The 21911-nt window shown below is 35.4% G+C and overlaps 1 protein-coding gene across 1 annotated transcript in view; it reads left to right on the top strand.

Annotated features, from left to right (window-relative positions):
* MTMR9 (myotubularin related protein 9) overlaps positions 1-21911 on the top strand; it is a 54590-nt gene that overhangs the window by 5855 nt on the left and 26824 nt on the right. The window contains exons 2-4 of the mRNA XM_036092449.2: positions 7244-7352; positions 9547-9672; positions 19840-20013. Coding sequence (XP_035948342.1) covers positions 7244-7352; positions 9547-9672; positions 19840-20013 — 409 coding nt within the window. The remainder of the gene's footprint in view (positions 1-7243; positions 7353-9546; positions 9673-19839; positions 20014-21911) is intronic.

The raw sequence follows: 21911 nt of genomic DNA, 5'->3' as shown, positions 1-21911 counted from the left end.
TGTGTAATTATCTATAATTGTTATATCTGCTTGCTGTATTGAATCTTTTATTAGTATATAATGTCCTTCCTTGTCTCTTGTAACCATTTTTGATTTAAAGTCTACTTTGTCTGATATTAGTATAACGTCACCTGCTGTCTTTTGGTTACTGTTTGCATGGAATTTTTTTTTTTTTTCCTATCTTTTCACTTTTAACTCATTTGTGTCTTTGGATCTTGAGTCTCTTGTAAGACAGCATATAGTTGGATCATATGTTTTTATTCATTCTGCCAATCTCTGTCTTTTGATTGGACAGTTTTTTTAATCCATTTGCGTTTAAAGTAATTATTGTTAAGGAGGGACTTCTGTTACTGTGCTGTTTATTTTCTCTATGCCTTATAGCTTTTTTGTCCCTTAATGTTCTGTTTTGTATGTAGTTGATTTTTTGTAGTGAAATGTTTAAATTCCTTTCTCATTTACCTTTATGTATATCCTATATCTATTTTCTTTGTGATTACCATGGAGATTACACTTAACATCCTAAAGTTATAACACTCTAATTTGAATTTATACCAGTTTAACTTCAATAACATACAAAAAGTTTGCTCCCTTATAGCTCTGTCCCTACTGCTTTTCATTGTTAATGTCACAGAATTATATCTTAATACATTGTATGCCCCCAAACATAAACTAATAATTCTTGTAAATGCATTAGTCTCTTAAATTATGTAGTAAACAAAATTTGGAGTTATAAACAAGTTACAGTGATAATAGCTTTAATACTAATAATATTCTTTCTTTGAATATATTTGTTAAATCATGTAGAAAACAAAAAGTACAGTTACAAACCATTGTTACAATAATATTAGCTTTTATAACCACCCATGTATTTACCTTTATTGAGATCTTTATTTCTTAACATAGCTTCAAATTACTGCCTAGTGTCTTTTCATTTTACGTTGTAGAACTCCCTTGAGCATTTCTTGTAGGGCAGCTTTAGTGGTCATAAGTCCCTCAACTTTTGTTTATCTAGGAATGTCTTAATTTCTCCCTTACTTTTGAAGGACACTTTTGCTGGATATAGGATTCTTAGTGGACAGCTTTTTCTTTTAGCACTTTGAATATATCAGCTCACTGTTTTCTGGCCTCCAGAGTTTCTGATGTGAAATCTGTTCATCATTTTATTGTGGTTTCCTTGTTGTATGTGACAATTCGCTTCCCTCTTGCTGCTTTCAAGATTTTCTCTTTGTCTTTTGAAAGGTTGATTAAAATGTGTTTTGGTGTGGTTCTCTGAGTTTATCTTACCTGGAGTTTGTTGAGCTTCTTGGATGTTTATATTCATGTCTTTCATCAAATTGGGGAATTTTTCCACCATTATTTCTTCAAATATTCTCTCTGTCCCTTTTTCTTCTCTTTCTGGGACTCTTGCAATGTGTATGTTGGTTCTGTTGTTGGTATCCTATAGGTCCTTAGGTTCTATTCACTTTTTTTCAATCTTTTCTCTTTCTGTTCCTCAGACCCGATAATTTCCATTTTATCTTCAAGTTCACTGATTTTTCTTCTGCCTGCTCTCTTCTGCCTGCTCACATCTGCCTTTGAATCCCTCTAGTGAATTTTTCATTTCAGTTATTGCACTTTTCAGCCCCAGCATTTTTTGTTTGTTTCTTTTGAGGTTTTCTCTCTTTATTGATATTTCCATTCTGTTCACACATCACATTCTTGACTTTCTCCACATCTTCCTTTAGTTCTTTGAGCATCTTTAAGACCATTGTTTTAAAATCATTGTTGAGTATATCTGCCATCAGGTCTTTTTCAGGGAAAGTTTCTGTTGATGTATTTTTTTCCTTTGAATGGCCCATACTTTCCTGTTTGTTTGTATGCCTTGTGATTTGTTGTTGTTGAACACTGGACATTTGATCTAATAATGTGGTGACTGACTCTGGAAATCAGATGCTTCCCCTTCCCCAGGGTTTGCTGTTTTAGTTTTTTGGTGTTTTTTTTTTTTTTAATAATTGTTATTTGCTTATTATAATAATTATTATTGTTGTTATTGTTGTAAGTTTTCTGTATGCCGGGGATCAGCCTGAAGTGTAAATTTAAGGTCATATAATAGCTCTTTTCTGAGCTTTTCCCTGGGCATTTGCAGTCCTAATTTTCCTCATATATGTAATTGTTTTGAATGTCCTAGTCTTTAATGTCTGTCCCCTGAAAGGAGAAAAGTGAAAAATGAAATGAGGATAGGGAGGGGCAAGGGGACTGGCCTTTAAATTCCCTGGATATCACTTGTGGGGGAGGTGCAACAACAATGGCTGCTGGCCTTCACACTTCTGTGATCAGAAGCAGCAGTCAGTGATCAGAGCACAGATCCCTGATATTTGGAAGACAGGATCTTTTTTCTGATACTTGGAGGACAGTGTCTTTGCCCAACTTGGGCTGTGCGTAAGCTGCTCCAGGAACATGTGCATAGCTGCCCATCACATGGTTAGGATATGTAGCTGCTATTTTGCTAAGAGCTGAATTTATCCAAAATTTATCATTCAAGTCTTCCCCCTGGAAGTTGCAAGCCTTAATAGACTCTAGAGTTACAAAATTATCACATCAAACAGATCATGCCAGTGAAATTGTTGTCTAGGTGGGGAGAAAGATTCCTGGTGCTTCCTACTCCACCATCTTCCAAGATCCTTTCCTTTATTGAGTTTTGAGCGTTTTTTTAAAAAAATATATTCTAGATACAAGTCTTTTATTAAATAAGATTTGCAAATATTTTCTCTCAGTCTGTGGTTTGTCTTTTCATTCTCTTTAACAGTATCTTTCAAAGAGCAAATGATTTAAATTTTGAAGAAGCCAGTTTATCAGTTCTTTTATAGATTGAGGTTGTGGTGTCTTATCTCAGAAATCTTTGCCTAACCCAAGGTCACAAGGATTTTTGCTCATGTTTTCTTCCGGGGGTTTTATAGCTCTAGGTTTTACCTTCAGGTGTATGATCCATTTTGAGTTACTTTTTATATATGGTTTATGGTATACATATATGTGTGTATATTGTATATGGATATCTGATTGTTGTGCCCCTTCTTCAATGAATTGTCTTTGCACCTTTGTCCATATATAAGTAGAACTATTTCTAGACTCTCTTTTCTGTCCCAGTGATCTGTTTATCTTGATGCTGTTACATTACCACAGTCTTAATTACAGTAGCTTTTTAAAAAAGATTTGTTTATTTATTTTAGAGAAAGAGAGAGAGCATGTGAGTGCAGGGTGGTGGTGGGGGGGCAGGTAGAGGGAGAGGGAGAGAAGCAGACTCCCTGCTGAGCACAGAGCCTGACTTGGGGTTCGATTTCACAAACCTGAGATCATGACCTAAGCTGAAATTAAGAGTCAGGCACTTAACTAACTGAGCCACCAGGTACCCCTACAGTAGCTTCATATTAAGTTGAAATTATGTACTGTTAGCTATGCAGGTTTGTTCTTATTAAAAGTTGTTCTGTCGGGGCGCCTGGGTGGCTCAGTCGGTTAAGCGACTGCCTTTGGCTCAGGTCATGATTCCAGGGTCCTGGGATCGAGCCCCGCATTGGGCTGTCTGCTCTGCGGGAAGCCTGCTTCTCCCTCTCCCACTCCCCCTGCTTGTGTTCCCTCTCTCCCTGTGTCTCTCTCTGTCAAATAAATAAATAAAATCTTTAAAAAAAAAAATGTTCTGTCTACTTAAGGTCATTTGCATTTCCATATGAATTTTAGAATCAGCTTGTTAATTTCTAAAAAAAAAAAAGCCTGTGTGATTTTGATTGGAATTGTGTTGTTGAATCTGTTGATAAATGAATTTGGTGAGAGTTGACATCCGATATCTTAATATTAAATCTTCTGTCCCATGAACAAAGTATATCTCTCCACTCATTTTATTTAGGTCTTTAATTTCTTTCAACAATGTGTTACAGTTTTCACTTATAGATCTGAGACATCTTTTGCAGGTTTCCCCCATTTATTACACATTTTTGGATGCTCTTTTCAAATGGTATTTTTAAAATTTCAATTTCTAATTACTTTCGTATTAGTCATGTTTTTTACGTTCTGTATTTTTGATACATTGATGTCTTCAGGCCTTGCAGACCTGGAGAGGGACTGCCCCCTCTCAGGGTTGGCTATTTACTAGAAATAGCGGGAAACTTGCCTGCAAGCACACCTTTGATATGCACATCAGCCGATCTTAAGTCCATACCCTTATCTGCTTCCTCTCCTCAGGCTTCTGCAGTCAGGACTACTCTTCTCCTCTCCTAAATTATTCCAGGGTCAGGTACAGACAACGAGGGATCACCTGTATAACCCAGAGCCTGACAAAATTATTCAAACAATCTAATCCTAAACTTGCTCAGCTCACCTACCCTGCCTTTCCCATTCTTTTCTATGAAACGTCACAGTAAAAATTCTGGCCCATGCTTTCCTCTTGCACTGTCTGCCTCCTGACTGACCTGATCCTTCCCCATGTGGCCCTGCATGACATAGTGTGCCCCCCCCTTTGAGAACTGTGAGTCACAAACTGTCTTTTCAATGACAGTCATCTCCTGATCGATCAGCCTTACCATCCTGAATAAAAACCAAGTCCTGAGTATTTTAAACAATTGTTGCAATAGTATATAGACTACTATTGATTTTTGTGTATTGAATTTATATCCAGCAGCCTTACTAACCTCACTTTTTAATTCTAATAGTTTTTTTGTATTTTTCATTAGCTTTTCTAAATAGGCAATCATGTCATCTGCCACTAGAGACAGTTTTATTTCTTCTTTTCCAATCTGGATGCCATTTATTCTTGACTCATTGCACTGCCTATTAACTGTCAGTACAGTGATGAATAGAAGGGGTGAAAGCGGACATCTCTGTTATTCCTAATATTAGTGAAAAAGTATTTAGTCTTTCACCATTAAGTCTGCGATTAGTGGTAGGTGTGTTTTGTTGGTTTTGGTTTTGCTTTCTTTTGGTAAATGCTGTTATCAGGTTGAAGATGTTTCCTTCTGGTCCTGGTTTGCTGAGAGTGGGGTTTTCTTTGTTTTTGGTTTTTAAGATCAGGAATAGATGTTGAATTTTGCCAAATGTTTTTTCTGTATCTATTGTGATGATCATATATATGGTTTTACTTTTTCAGTTTGGCAATATGATGAATTGCTTTGATTTTCAAATGATAAACCCCAACTGTTCATGATATATTATCCTTTTTATAAATTGTTGGATTTAATTTGCTAATATTTTGTTTAGAAATTTTGCACCTGGGTTCATGAGGGATATTGATCTATAGTTTTCTTATCATGTCTTTGGTTTTTGTATTAGGGTGATGCTGGCCCCATGGAATGAGTTGATAAATGCCTCTTCTTCAGCTTTCTGGAAGGGTTTGTCTTGAATTGATAGTATATTTTCCTTAAATGTCTAATGGAATTCATCAGTGAAGCCACCTAGGCCTGGAGGGTTTTTTGGTGGGGAAGATTTTCATGAAAATTTCAGTTTATTTAATAGCTATTAGAACTAATTATGTTCTTCTTGAGTTTGTGTCTTCTGAGGAATTAGTCCGTATCGTTTATCCTGTTGAATTTATTGGCATAAAGTTATTCGTAGTATTTCCTTATCTTTTTTTTTTTTTTAAAGATTTTATTTATTTATTTGACAGAAAGACACAGTGAGAGAGGGAACACAAGCAGGGGGAGTGGGAGAGGGAGGAGCAGTCTTCCCACCGAGCAGCGAGCCCAATGCGGGGCTTGATCCCAGGACCCTGGGATCATGACCTGAGCCGAAGTCAGACACTTACCGACTGAGCCACCCAGGCGCCCCTCCTTATTTTTTTAATGCCATACAATCTGTAGTGATTCTCATTTCCCTCATTTCTGATATTGGTAAATTGAGACTGACTTTCTTTTTTCCTGATCACTTCGGCTAGTGCTTTATTGCTTTTATTATTTTCAAGCAATCATCATTGCTTTTATTATTCCCTATAATTTCCTTTTTTCTATTTCATTGATTTTGGTTCTGATCTTTATTTAATTTCTTCTGCTTTGAATTTGACTTGCTCTTCTTTTTTCAGCATAGTGGAATCTGAAGTCACTAATATGAAACTTTCTTTTTTAATATAGATGCTCTCCTCAGACTATAAGCCCCCCCCCCAGGTTCCCCCTCCTGTAGCCTGGAAATTCTCAAAACCATAAACTGGGGTAATTGTAAGATTCACCTGTTTCCCATCTCCCAGAGATCTCTGTTCTTTGTTGCTTGATGTCCAGTGTCTTGAAAACAGTTCTTTCTTATATTTTGTCCAGTTATTTTGGTTGTTTCAGGTGGGAGGGTAAATATGGTCCCTGTTGTTCTACCTTTGCCAGAAGTAGAAGTGCCAAGAGTGTGAGTTTTCCGAATAAATTTTATAAGAGACATTCCAGTGTGTTGATAGGTTGTGGATGTCTGGTAGAATTATCTTTAGTAGGATTTGACCCATGCTGATAATGTTTGCCTGTCCAAATTAACAATGCAGTGATGTGAGGCATAGGGATGCTTAACAATTGAGATGGAGCTCAGGAAGAGTAGCTGTAGGAGTTGTCTTTCTAAACTGGGCAAAATGTAAGTAAAATGAATAGCATTTGGTCAATCTAAGAATTCCTAGTTTAGGGAATACTCAGAAGTATTAATGGAAAAGAAAGGAGCCAACCAGTGGCAAAGCAAAAGAAAACTCAGAGCTGTCAGCAAGTATAGACAAAGCAACAGTAATAAAAGGAAGACAAAAATTCCAATTAAGGTAAAATTACATTTGTACAAAATTTACTGATACAAAACTTTTTTATGAGTAGATATGGCATTGATTTAGAATAGATATTGTAAGTTCATAGTTTTTAAAGACTGAAAAAGAGATACTTATATTTAAAATCAACTACTACAAGCTTAGAAGTAAGTAAAATCTGAAATGAAGTATTTTCCTATGCTATATGAACACTTAACACATTAATTACAGATTTTTTTTTCTCTATTCTTTGAAGTAAGGCCCCAAATAATCTTCATTAAAAGAGTTGGCCTAGTACGAATTACTTTATGAATTTGAAAATTTTTAAGTATATGTATTTAATGTAATTTATGGCTCACATTTTAATAACACAGTCTTGACTCTTCCTTAATTAGACTAATTGGGGAGAAGAAAGTTGAATATAGATGGTAATTACAATTACATTCTCTTTTCATGGAAATAATCATATGTTTAAAGATAGAAATATATATGTTCCTAAGCATAATTTGTAATTTTTTACAGGTTTGTGGGACCACTGGGTACCATCATCATAAAATGTAAAGATTTTCGAATAATTCAGTTGGATATTCCTGGAATGGAAGAATGTTTGAATATAGCCAGTTCCATTGAGGTAAATATTTCAGAAACAAAATCTGATGAAAATAAATATAAGGAAGAACCTTATATTCTGACTCAGTATAGCTCATATGTTTTTTTAGTAGATAGTTGGTCATGTTCTGTGACTCACATACTGAAAATTGACAGGAAAAGCCTCACCCTGATTCATTGTTACAGGAATGTAATAGGATTTTATTGATTTATAACAGTTTTTAGTGTTACTTATTCCTCCAGCCTCACTTGTAGCATTTGACAGGATTTCCTTCTCTTCTAAGACTCAATAATAGTCCATTGTATGTATATATGGTAAGGCTTTTCTAAAAAGTTATTTCTTTTATAAAAGTAAGCAATTATCACCAATGATTATAGTCTTTTGTTTGTCTTTAGTAAGTCTGAATTTTCCATACATCAGGTTTGCTTAAGACAGGGTGTGTTTGTTTTATATTTGTATCAACAATATTGAGTATCTGCTCAGATTCCAAATAATAGACATTTTACTTGGATAATTTAATATTTAAATGGAGGAGCTCACACCATTTTCTTCCCCATTCAAACCAACTATTTTGGTTTACACTCAAATTTTAAATTACGTTGTTTTAAATCATTGCCACTAAATTATAGCAATTAACTTTATGTTTATAGTATTTTCTAGATAATTATAGATACATTGATTTTTTTTTTTTCCTTTGGTCTTTGAGTGACTAATCTGGTCTTTGTATCCAAAACAAATGCTATTGACTTAACTATTAAAAGGAGGCAGAAAGGTTTAAAAATCTGTAATTAGGATCTTGTTTGGTTTTTAAACAAGAATAGAGAAATAAAACAACTGTTGTGCTGAGAAAAATGGCATGGAACTGGTTTACTTTCTGCCTTTGCTAAATTTTACTTGGGGGAAATGAGAAGATGAGCTGAACTACATATCTTGTCATTCGGAAGTGATGTAGTAACGTTGATTTGGCCAAATTTGTTAACGTGGGTAAGAAACGCACTGTGGTTTCTAGACTGTTAAATTGAAACACTGTCCTGCTGTTTGGGCAGGGGAATGCTACTGACCCATTTCATTTGAGCATGTTTTTGGTTTTTTTTTTTCAGTTGTGGGTTTGGATTTTCACTAACCAGTCTACATGTTTCTTCTTATCCCTTTTATAACTTACAAGATAGCTGGTTGGTGGGTGTTAGTGAAGTTGCATACGGTAAAGAATAACGGTAAAGGAAATATAGGGCAAAGCCTGTTACCCACTTTCTGGTTGCATTTATTTAGCTTCATTAACATCTGACACTAATCAGTTGTTTAATTGGCTGTATATAGTACCTAAAGTACTTTAGAAACTGAATATATAGAAACCCTTGACCTCAGGAAGTGAATGTTCTATTGATTGTTTTACAATATAGTAAATATACATCGTGAACCTGGTCTCTTGCCTTTTCCTGGTATCCAATTCCTTCCCCACCTCCCGTATACATCTTGACGTGACTTGGGAGTAATAAGTGAATTTCTTATATAAAACAGTTGAGCTATTCTTTCTAATCAAGAATCCATATACCCTAATATAATCTGCTGCCACAAATAGAATCCCGTTGGAAGAACTGGCAATTGCTCAGTTTTCTAAAATGTAGCAGGAAGTCTGATGAAGCTTCTATGTAGTTTCCACTGTCTTTTGGAATTGAAGTGTTTTCAGTTCTTTCAGCATTAATGTGTTTAAAGGAAAAGTCCTGTCTCTGGTGACATAGTATGTGATCACAAGTCAGAATATGAATGCTTAGTACCTGCTAAAGTGCCTGCTGACTTGCATTTAAAATTGTGGTTGTGGGCGCCTGGGTGGCTCAGTTGCTTTCTAACCAAAACCTGTTTGTTTTCTGATTCCCAGAAATATTTGGACCTTTATATTAGGCTTTGTAAAGTGGTGTCAAAGGAGTTAATTTTTCTTCTAGAATAGGCGTGCACACTTTTTTTGTTCTTTTGTTCATTCAGCAAGTGTTAACTGAGTGTATGCTATGTGCCAGGTACCTTGTTAGATGCTAAAAGCATGGAAATTAGCTTCAGTAAGCTATAATTGTATCTAGTGGTAAATACAATGTGAGAAAAATATAGTGGGTGTGTATCATTATTAGACCATATTTGTTTAATACCAATTTGGCAGTTAGAAAGTGTTTCAAATTGCAGTATGTTCCTTTATCTTTCTTTTGTTTCCTTTTTTATGCCCTAGGCATTGTCTACCCTGGACTCTATCACTCTGATGTACCCTTTCTTTTACCGGCCCATGTTTGAAGTGATAGAAGATGGCTGGCATTCTTTCCTTCCTGAGCAAGAGTTTGAACTCTACTCTTCAGCTGTGAGTAACGTTTGAGACAACTATGTGTAACAAGAAATAATCCAATACCTTACTTGTGAAATGATCTCTTCCTTTTGATGACTAATAAAGTGTTGTTGGCTTACCCATGCCTAAAAGAAATTTTGTTAGCGGTTAGTACTGCAGCTTCTGCCATTCAGGGATTTGCACGGTTTGTTTTCAATGCTGCAGCTCAAGGGATTTTTCTTCTAGTGGATTTCAGATGTTACTTTTTTCTTCAGTGTATTCCAGATGTTACTTTTTTTTATTTTGAAAATGACATTGGTAAAACATTAAGATCTTCATAAAGATAGTCCTGACATGTTTTGAGTTCATTGTTGATTGTTTTAAAAGCGTCTCCATAGAAACAACTTTATATGTAGTAATTAGGTTCTGAGCCATCCCAAAAAAGTCTGTTGAACCCACTGTGTGCTTAAGATAGCATTAGAGAAACATAAGACCATATTTGTTTCTGTGGGATAATTTTTGTGTTTTTATAATTTGGGTTATTAAGACCAGGTCACTAGAACCAGATTTTCTTATTCTTCGCAATTTTACTTCTTTCTTCTTCCATCACACCTATGTAAATGGGCCCTGGTTTGGGGGGGGGGGGTGTCAAGAAGTAGGGACCAGAGTCTATGTAATTTAAAGAATAAAGATGTCCATGTCAGCGAAGTGATAAGGAACAGGAAGTTCACATTCTTATTGTATGGGGCATTTTTATATAGTTCATGGATAACTACCTGTATTTACACTTACATTTAGTGTTTTTATTGCGTTAAAAACTGCATAGTAAACATTCTTAAATGCATGATACTTTATGCAGTTAAGTACTGTTATCAGTACTGTTATCAGCTACCACCAACGGTTACCTTAGAAGAATTATTTCCTAGGTGGAAAATGGCAGTCACGTGGTGATCAGGAAGGGAGATGTCTGGATGATTTGTTTGGGTACCCAAAACTGTCTGTATAAATGACCTGCCCATGATTTATCTTGGAGTTAGGTGCCATAAGTGAACCAGTCTAAGTCTGCATTCTACAGGTCAACATTCAAATCAGTCTCCTATTCTGTGCAGAAATCCCCTGTGCTAAAAACGTCCGTGATGTGGTCGTTTAGCCTCTGCTTGAAATCTTAGGGTGGGAGAATTTGCAAAAACACAACGGTGTCCCATTTGGGGACAGCTCTAATTCTGAGCTGACCTCTGTTTCCCTGTACATAGAGCCAATGTTTCTGATGTTACCTTGTGTTATTCAACTTATCTTATTCCTCTACCATGAACTCTTCTTCAAATTAGGAACTCTTATGTCCCCATTAAGTTTTCTTTTCTGCAGATTAAATATCAGTATTTACTTCAACTTTTTCTAACAACTGTGACCTCAGGGCCGCACACTGTCCTGGTTGCTCTTCCCAGCAGGGCCTTCAGTTTGTCATTTATTCTCTTAAAATATGCTACCCATACCACTTGGCATAGATTGGAACTATTACTGAGACTTTAAGGCAGCTTAAAGGTGCATTAGCTTTTTTGAGCATTAAGTTACTAATGAAATAAACTAAAATTTATACATCTTCTCATATGTGTTACTAAGGGATCTGCCCTATGTTTTTGTTATTGTATTTACTTACTAATTTTTATTTAGATTCAATACTTTTCCTAGTAGGCATTTTCTTTTTGGTTTAGCCAATTATTTAAGCAATTTGTATATTTGAAGTTCTGGTATTTTCCTGCAAATTTTGTAATCCACAGATGTAATGAGAAATCTTTAATGCCTTGTTTGAGGTATTTAGGTACTATTACTAGATGATGGAAATTTAAGATGAGCAAAGCATGGTTCCTTCCTTCCATTTGTTCAAAGTCTCACAGTTATTTAAGTAATCAAGTACAGTGAAATAAGTGCTGACGAAAGTATCCACAGGGCACAGGGAAAATGACATTATTAGATTTGTGTTATAGAAAATCAATTCTGATGCAAAATGCTAAGAAACTGCTTGAAGAAGCTACTGGAATAATATAAAGAAGATGGTTGGATATAGTGCAGAAAGATTCATAAAGTAGAATTAAAAGGCATTGGTGACCCACTCACTGGATGTGAAAGGTAAAACAGACAGTGGTATCTAGGATATACCATTGAGATGGGAAAAACAGAAAGAGAAAGGTGTTTAAAGGGAATGAGTTAAGTTCAGTTTGGGTGATGGCAATTCAAAGGGCCTATATGGTACATGTCATTGAATATCTACAAGAGGTAGTCTAGAGCTTATATGAGAGGTCTGTGTTAAAAATGAAAAACTGAGGGTAATCAGCACATACACTGTGGAAACCATGAGGAGAGACCGAGATTGCCTAAGGAAAGCATCTGAAGTAAAAAGGATGCCAAGGATTGAACCGTTTAAGAGGTGAATGGAGGAAAAATCCAAGGGAAGAGTGAGTTTCAAGTAGGAGGGAGTCAACAGTGTGCAAAACTTCTTATTCATTGTTGTCTCTTTCCTGGGCTAGAATGTAAGCTGCTAGGTATAAACTTTACAAGGGCGGGAACCATGTCATTCTTGTTTCCTGCTATATTGCTAACACATGATAGGCAAATGGTAAATATTTGTTGAGTAAATGAATGTAGGCGTGTATTTACTCAGGACAGGGCAAAAGGGTGGTAAGGCCTTCTATATATCATTAGAAATCCTCTGCCAGGTTACACCTCTGTCACTTAATCAGTATTCTTTGAGTAAGGTGTTTTGTTTTTTTACCATCTGAAGAACTTTTTAATTATAATAGCCAGTCCCCACTTCATTATTATGTCCAAAAGAGATGTGTGGTATTGAGAGGACAGTACTAAAACTAGCTATCAAGATATCTTGTGTTGCATCCCTGATATGTTATTGGCTGCTTGACTTTTTGGGACTCAGTTTCCATGTCTACAAAATGAAAGTGTTGAACAAAACTGATCTTTAAAGTTTCTCCTACTTTAAGCATGCTTTTATTCTAGGATATCATGAAAGATTATTTTAGGTACTTTGTTGAAATAGTCATACACAATATATCTGTACTCCCTCAATCTACCACTTTTGAAATTATATATAAAAAAAGTGATAAGGTTCTGCTTATGATTGAGTAGCTTCTATCTGAGAAGATCTCCTGCAGAGATTAGTGACAAACTATAAATAAAACACAAAAAAACTACCACCTGAAAGCCCTGGTAATTGAACAGAAAGCAGCATATTTTGGAGGGGGTCAAAGTGTAGAGAAAATGAATGGCAGAATGAAATTCCTATTTGGGGGGCTTTGTCCTGAGGTCATCATAGTTGTGGTATTGATAATGTGGAAACGCTAACATTCCAACTGAAAGCTCACTTTCTATCTGGTGGGAGGAACCAGGTGAAAGTCTTGGGGCAACCAGAGAGCTAGAGAAGGGGAACCTTGATTTTGTGGTATACAGCCTTGAACCTCTAGCTGATCATGAGTGGTGCTTGCATGAAGCAGACTGAGATCAGTCAGAATCAAGAGCAGGTGTTAACAGAGTTTGCAATTTAAATCTAACAAAGTTAATTGCCTACTAAAACAAAAAACATTAACTCTCTTCAAAGGAGTATAATGGAATGCAGAGCTTCCACAGCATAACATTTGCAATGTCCAGGATACAGTCTAAAATTGAGCTAAGATATTGTGACCCATTCTGAAGGAAAAAGTTGGCAAGTACCAACCGCAGGGTGACTCAGATGTTTAAATTATCACACAAGGATTTTTTTTTTTTTAATATTTTATTTATTTGAGATAGCATGTGCAAGGGAGTGTGGGGCGGGGCTGGGCAGGGGGAGCAGAGTGAAAGGGAGAAGCAGAAGCAGACTCCCCACTGAGCAGGGAGCCTGACATCAGGGCTCAATCCCAGGACCCTAGGATCATGACCTGAGCCAAAGGCAGACGCCCAACCGACTGAGCCACCCAGGCACCCATCACACAAGGACTTTAACCAAAGAAAAGATAGGAAATACCAACAGAGAAATAGAAAATACAGAAAGAACCAAATGGAACTCTTAGAACTTTTTGAAAATTATATCTGAAATTAAAAATTCACTGGAGGAGTTAAAAAGCAGAAGAGGTGACAGAAAGCAGAACCAATGAACTTGAAATTAGAGCAATAGAAATTATTTTGTAGAAAGAAGGGGGAGGGGATAAGTTATAGTAAAATAAGCAGAGCCTCAGGGACCTGTGGAACATATCAGAATGTCTAGCATATGTGTAATTGGAGAACCAGAAGGAGAGACTAGAGAGAATAAGGTAGAAAATATATTTTAAAAAATAATGTTCAAAAACTTTCCAAATTTGAGGAATGATACAAATTCAAAAAGTTCAGCAAGCCCCAGACAGGATAAATGAGAAGAAAACCTTGCATAGGCACATCATAGTTAAACTGTCAAAGAGCAACGGTAAAGAGATCTTGAAAGCTGCCAGGTAAAAACCAAACATTACATACACAGAGACAACAATCAAATGAGCGTGGACTGTTCATCACAAATCCTGGCAACCAGAAGAGAAAACTATGAAGTGCTGAAAGGAACAAAACTTGCCAACCTTGAGTTTTGTATGTGGTGAAAATATCTTTCAAGAAGGAAGGTGAAACAACATTTTCAGATAAAAGGAAACTAAGAATTTATTGCCAAGAGGCCTTTACTATAAGAAATGTTAAAGGAAGTTTTTCAGACTGAAGGGAAATAATAGCAGAGGGAAACTTGAATATTTAGAATTATTGAAGAATATTGGAAATGCTAAATACCTAGGTAAATATAACAGGCTATTTTTTTCCTTTTTAATGTCTTTAAAATATACATGACTATTTAGACTACAGCATTGCCTTTGTGGTGTTTATAGTGTATTTAGACATATTAAATACGGAAACTATAACGTTAAAGGTGATTGGGTGTGGGGTGGCTGACCGGATAAATATACTTGTACAGTTGTATTCTTTGTTGAGAGAATCTGTCCTGTGCATTGTGGGATATTTGGCAGCATCTTTTGCACCACTAGATGCCAGTAGAATTCTCCTCCCCCCAACCTATGGTTGTCTCTACACATTAACAGATGTTACCTCTATGCAAAATCATCCCTGGTTGAGAACCACTGTCCTAGAGCAATCCTTTTTTTAAAAATGGGAAGAGGTATAAATTAAAAGTTAATATGTACATTAAAATGCAATTCTAAAAAGTATTTAAATAATCTGACAGAAGGTGGGAAAGAAAAAATAGCAATAAAAACTGAAGGGATAAACAGAAAATAAATGTTAAACTCTATTTCAGCAGTATCAACAACTATTTTAGTATCAATGAGCTAAACACTCCTATTGAAAGACAAAGATCGTCAGACTGACATAAAGAAAAAAAGAAGGCAAGATCCAAATACAAGCTGTGTACAAGAGATGCGTTTTGAATATGAAGACATAGATTGAAAAATAAATAAATAAATGGGAAAATATGCAGTGGATAAAAAAACAGAAGTAGCTGCATTAATTCAGGATTTAAAAAAAAAGATTTCAAGACACAAAATATCATCAAATAAAAAGGGTCATTCCATAATAATAAAATTTTTAGGAAGATATAACTATATATATATATATATATATATATATATGTGCCTAATAACAAAAATTGATAGAAGTTAGGAAGAAATAAGTAATTCTTGATCATGGTATGAGATTGTTAACACAGCAATTAATAGAACAACTAGGCTAAAAACAACAACTAGACAACAACAAAACAAGACATGGAAGATTTGAACAACACTGATATTTATAGAATGCTAGTCACAACTTCTGTATAATATATAGTACTCAAGAGCACATGGTATGTTCCCCAGGAGAGACTGAATGCAGGGCTATTAAATAAATTTCAATATTAAAAAGATTGAAAGCATGCAAAGTATAATCTCTAGGCCCAAAGAAGTTAAATTAGAAATCAGTAAACTAAGGTAATTAGTTTTTTTAGTAGAATATTCTAAATTAAACAAAATACTTGTAAATAATCTGGGAGTCAAAAATGAAATCATAAAGGAGATGAGAAAATAGTTTGAACTGAATGATAATAAAAATGCATCATCAAAATATGTGGGATACAGCTAAAGCAATGTTTAAAGAGAAACCTACAGCTTTAGAATGCTTAGATTAAAAAAGGAGAAAAGGTCCAAAATCACCAACTTAAGCTATGAAAAAAAGAACAAAGTAACTGGAAAGAATGAAATAGTAAAAATAAGAGTAGAAATCAATAAAATACTTACAACTCATAAGCAAGGTTAGCAAGGTTGTTCGATATAAATATACCAAAACTAATTGTATTGGCAACAAGCAGTCCGAAAATGAATAAAATACTTGGGAATAAATTTAACAAAAGAAGTGCAGATTCTGTGCACTGGAAAACACAAAACATTGCAGAGAGAAGTTAAAGATATCTAAATAAATGGAGAGATATACCATGTTCATGGATTAGAAGACGGTATGGTTAAGATCAGTAGTGGGCTGACTTATGTAGTGGACAACAAAGTAAATATTTTAGGCTTTGTGGGTCATGCAGTCTCTGTTACAACTGTACCACTCTGCTGTTGTAGCATGAAAACAGCAATAGATAACACATCAATGAATTGGTAGTGCTATGTTCCAGTAAAACTTTATTTATAAAAATGGGCAGTAGGCTGGATTTGGCTTGCAGATTATTGTTTGCTAACCTCTCATTAAGATGACAATTGTCTCTGGAGTGCCTGTGTGGCTCAGTCAGTTAAGCGTCTGCCTTCGGCTCAGGTCATGATACCTGGGGTCCTGGGATCGAGCCCCATGTTGCGCTCTGCTCAGCGGGGAGCCTGCTTCTCCCTCTTCCTCTGCCGCTCCCCCCTCCCCCGCTTGTGCTCTCTCTCTTTCAAATAAATAAATGAAATTTTTTTATAAAGATGACAGTTGTCTCCAAATTGATTTATAGATTCAATGCAGATCCTCTCAAAATTCCAATAGCTGTTTTGTTTAAATTGACAAAGCTATCCTAAAATGTATGTGAATATGCAAAGTTACTAGAATAGCCAAAACAACTTCAAAAAAATAAATGATTTACTTGCGTTGATTTTAAAACTTAATATAAAGCTACAATAATCAAGAGAATGTGGTATTGGTATGAGGAAGACCTATACATGGATGAAATAAGAGCTAATACCCTATTGGATGAAATGAGCTATACCCTATTGGTATAAGCGTAGACCTATATATGGATGAAATAAGAGCTAAAACTGTAAAACTTCTTGAAGACAACACAGGAGAAAACCTTTATGACCTTAGATTAGGCAAAGATTTTTTAGATAAACACCAAAAGTGACTGAAAGCAGATTAATGACTTCCTAGTTTGGGATGTGGAGGGGAAGATACAGATTACAAAAATACACGTGGGATTTTGTGGGAGATGATTGAAATGTTTGTTATCTTGATTGTGGTGGGGTGGTTTCATGGGTGTATACAACTGTCAAAGACTCAGGAAATCATGCACTCTAAATGGATCTAGTTTATTATTTTTTTTTATAAAGATTTTATTTATTTATTTGACAGAGAAAGACACAGCGAGAGAGGGAACACAAACAGGGGGAGTGGGAGAGGGAGAAGCAGGCTTCCCACCGAGCAGGGAGCCTGATGCGGGACTCGATCCAGGGACTCCAGGATCATGACCTGAGCCGAAGGCAGTCGCTTAACCAACTGAGCCACCCAGGCACCCTCTAGTTTATTTTTCATACAAATAATAAAATCTCAAAGTTGATTAAAAAGAAGAGAAAAAACTTAATGTAAAGTTAAGTAGCTGATTAGAAACAAAGAGAATCAATGATCCGAAATATAGATCTGAAGTAATTGCTCAGAGTACAGAGCAGAGAAACAAGGAAGATGGGAAAAATGATAGAGAATTTAGATACATGCATGGATGATACAGGGAGGAGATCCAACAACATTTATTAAATGGGAGTTCAGGAAGAAGATAATAGAGAAAATGGAAGAGAGGCACTATTCAAATAGGTAATGGTCTAGAGTTCTCCAGAATCCATGAAAGTCACAAGCTCTTAGATTAAAGTGTCTCAGCAAACACCATGCAAGGCAATAAAAAAGAAATCTTTACCTAATGTGTTGTAGTATAGCTATTAAATAGTAAGGCAAAGAGAATATCACAAAATTAGGGAGGAAAGACAAATTACATAAATGGTGTAATAAAATTAAAATAGAAAAGAAACCCAATAGGATAGAACTAAACATCTATTCTTGATAAAAGCTCTTGGCAGAATTGGATTTGAAGTGAATTTACATAATCTGGTAAGTGCTACCTGGTAAATCTGATAAAGCTACCCAAAACAAAAACATATAAAACATACTATTCCCTTAAGTTCAAGAGTGAGACAAGATGCCCACCAACCACTACTCGTTGCTTGTTCAGTAAGACAAGAAGGAAAAATAAGAAGTACAAGGATTGAAATGAAAGAAGCAAGACTGTCATTGTTGCTTATATGCTTGTGTACGCAGGAAGCTGAAAGAATCTTGAGATTGTAAGCATTTCTCTACACCAAACACAATTTTGAAAACAACTAAAATGCAACAAAAATATAAGGTTTCTATGAATATATCAAAGAAAAGATATGCAAGGTTTTTACTGAGAGAATTATACAACTTTATTGAAAAAATTAAGAAAGCTTTAAAAAGGTAGGAGATACTGTGCTCATGGACAAGGAGACTGAATATTTTAAAGATGTAATTGTCTTCAAATGAATCTGTAGAGTCAATGCAGTCTTGTTAAAACTACTGTGGGTTTTTACATGAAATTTGATAAAAGTTGCACAGAGAAGCAGAGGACCGAGAGGAGCCCAGGTACTCTTGAAGAGCAAAAAAAAAAAAAAAAAAAGGGAGGAGGAGACTTAGCCTACTAAATATCAAGTCTATTCTAAAAGCTATGGGACTTACTACAAATAAACCAGTGGGACAGAATAGAGAGCCCTCTATGTATGGAAACTTAATATATGCCAGAAAGTGGTATTGCAGGTCAGTGGACGATCATACCATTCTCCAGAGTAGGAAATCAATAAGTAATACCTGATCGTGAAATTCAAGAACTAATAGTATAGTCATATTATTTAGAAATTTGGAGGTAAACGCCAGAGTTAAAGCTAAAAGAGTTGAAAATGGTTGCCTCTGGGGAAAGGGAATTATGAGATGGAAGTGAGCAGGAAACAGGTAAATTCCTTTTTTTAAACAATAAATCTTTTAGAAACTCTCTTTAAAATTGGTAAAGAGAATAACTGAAAAATGAAAATGGCTTAATTTAAAAATATATGGTATCATGTAAAAGGGTTTTTTAAAAAAATTCTCTTTTTCTACAGTATGCTGAACATACTTCGATTTTATCTTCTTGGTACTGCAACCCATGACCAGCATGTTAGGCCAGCTCTGATTTATCAGAATATATCAAAATGTGCATATACATAATTTTATTTTTTTAACTGTAAAAAGCTTTTTACAGTCTTCAAGTGGTTTTTATTTTTGATGTTTGAAGTAAGTTGTCATTGGATAATTTTATGTTGTATACTTTTAGTCCTTAGTATAGTGAGTTAGGAATTATTTCATTGATTCCTAAGTATAACTTTTTTTTAGTATTAAGTCATTATTGTTTTAAGAAAGATATTACCAGTCTTTCTAGATTTCCTTTTTTTTCAAATAACAGAAGAGAACAAGGGATTTGATGTATGTAGTAGCTCTATTCTCATCTGTTCTGGTTGAGCATTATCTAGAGTATTATACTCTTCCTGTTGCTATACTGAAGATACCAAAAAAAAAAAGTAAATGATACCCAAAAAGATGAATGGGATGATGTCAGCTAATAGGATGCCATGTGAAATAGGCATTTGTGCTGAAATCACAGTAAAAACAATAGAGGAAGTTACAGTAGCCACATTTTGCTCAATATAAGGAAGCACTTTCTAGGAACAGAGGATCCCTAGCATAGCAAGAAGCTGATTCTGAAGAATAGAACTCCTTCAAGTATGGGTTAGGTATCCTTATATTAAATTCCTGAGAGATGGCTTCTTCATTGTATGAAAGTTGATCTCTAAGATCCTTTTAAAATTTTCAGATTATTTTGTGACATTGAGATACTTGCTTAGCTTTGAAGTATTTTGTGTTTTTCAGACCAGTGAATGGAGGTTAAGCTATGTCAATAAGGAATTTGCCGTCTGCCCTTCTTACCCGCCAATTGTCATAGTTCCCAGATCCATTGATGATGAAGCTCTTCGAAAGGTAGCTATGTTTCGACATGGAGGACGCTTCCCAGTACTCAGCTATTATCATAAAAAAAATGGAATGGTAAGTAAGTGTATGGTACTGCTGCTTGATCCAGTGAAAGTCTTCGTTTGCGGATCTTTTCTTAGAAATATTCCCTTTTCTGTGTACTTGTTCATAGATGTGATTAGTCTCTCCTGCTACGACTTCCTTCTTTTAAACTTTAGGGAATCAGGAATAGTATGTTTTGTGATTAGGATATGATTTTGAATTTTTTTCATGATGCTGCTCAAAATTAGAAAGGCCAGATAGGCTTATCTTCAGGACTCAGTACAAAGGGAACTAATGTTCATTTGACACTTAAAATAATACTGTTAGGTAGAAAAATAAATTTCTCCAACCAAAATAATGGTAAGATACTTTATTTTAATTATCTTTACTAAATTTCCCTGTAAAAGGTAAATTGAGCAGACATTTTTATTTTCAAAATGGAGAAGAGTGACACATGTTATTGTTACAACTTTAGTAAACACAGGAGTCAGTACTTGAATAGGCAAGCACTTGCTGTGTGTTTCCTAAATATTTTCTTTCTTTCTTTTTTTTTGTTTTGAGAGAGAGTGCACAAGTTGAGGGTGATGGTAGGGTAGAGCAGAGGGAGAGAGAATCCTAAGCAGGAGCATGGAGCCTGATGTGGGGCTCGATCCTGCGACCCTATGATCATGACCTGAGCCGAAATCAAGAGTTGAATGCCTAACTGACTGAGCCACCCAGCCGCCCCCTAAATATTTTCTAAATCTATTTCTGTTCTCTTATTGGATATTATTCAGTCAGTAACTCTGTTTCTCATTTTGAAACCAGTAGTAAATTAGTGCATAAGTTATAGTCATATTCCATTTCCCTTTTTTCCCTGGATAGTAAATACGGATATTTAGAATAAAAAGATTTCTAAAAATTTGCTACTTTGACATCAGGTCATCTATCCTGTTTGCTCAGTAGTGTTTCTGTTAATCAGTGTTCATTACAAAGCATTTTAAAAAATATTAAATATACTATGTGTCCATTTACATGGTTAGCGCAGACTGGGAGTTAACTGTTGTCATCTTCTGGATGACCTTTCTTCATCATGTTAAATTTCAAGGTAGTTAATATAACAGCGTATATTATGGGATGAAATGGAAATAACTCTAAACTGTTCACCAGGGAAGAGACCAGTATAATACTGATTTCTTGAGAAAAGTTTCAAAATCAAACTTTCAAAATATATAGTTGATGGTCTTTGGAAACAAGTTTCTAGGTCTTGAAATACTGAAAAGGATGAAAGAGGGCCATAGGATAATAAATAATAGACAAGCAGCTTTCAAGATATTAAAAATGATTCCCACAAGAAGAATAGTACATAAGCTTTTTTATCTTACCATTGGTGACTTTTCTCTTTATAATTCTTTTCCTTTTTAAAAAGATTTATTTATTTGAGGGAGGCAGAGGGAGAGAATTTCAAGCAGACTCCCCACTGAATGCAGAGCCTGACATGAGGCTCAGTCTCAAGACCCTGGGATCATGACCTGAGCTGAAACCAAAAGTTGGACGCTTAACCGACTGAGCCACCCAGGTGGCCCTTTACAATTCTTTTAAAGATTTTATTTATTTATTTGTCAGAGAGAGAGCACAAGCAGAGGGAGAAGCAGGCACCCCAATGAACAAGGAGCCTGATGCAGGACTCGATCCCAGGACCATCATGACCTGAGCCAAAGGCAGACGCTTAACCGACTGAACCACCCAGCCATCCCTATAATTCTTGATAAAACCTGCCAACCCTGTTTATGTAGTTGAAACAGAAGTTTACCGGCACATAGGCCATTATTCTTGTATTACAAGGCTGTGTCCAGTAAACAATTTACTGACTAAATGAATTGTAATGTTTGATCTCTTTAGCAATTATAATGTATTATGTGGAAATATTTTGAGATATTAGGAAGAAAAAC

The sequence above is a fragment of the Halichoerus grypus genome, chromosome 3 (genome assembly GCF_964656455.1).
Source record: "Halichoerus grypus chromosome 3, mHalGry1.hap1.1, whole genome shotgun sequence".
Taxonomy (NCBI): domain Eukaryota; kingdom Metazoa; phylum Chordata; class Mammalia; order Carnivora; family Phocidae; genus Halichoerus; species Halichoerus grypus.
Note: the sequence above shows the minus strand (reverse complement) of the source record. Positions and strands in the feature narration are given on the sequence as shown.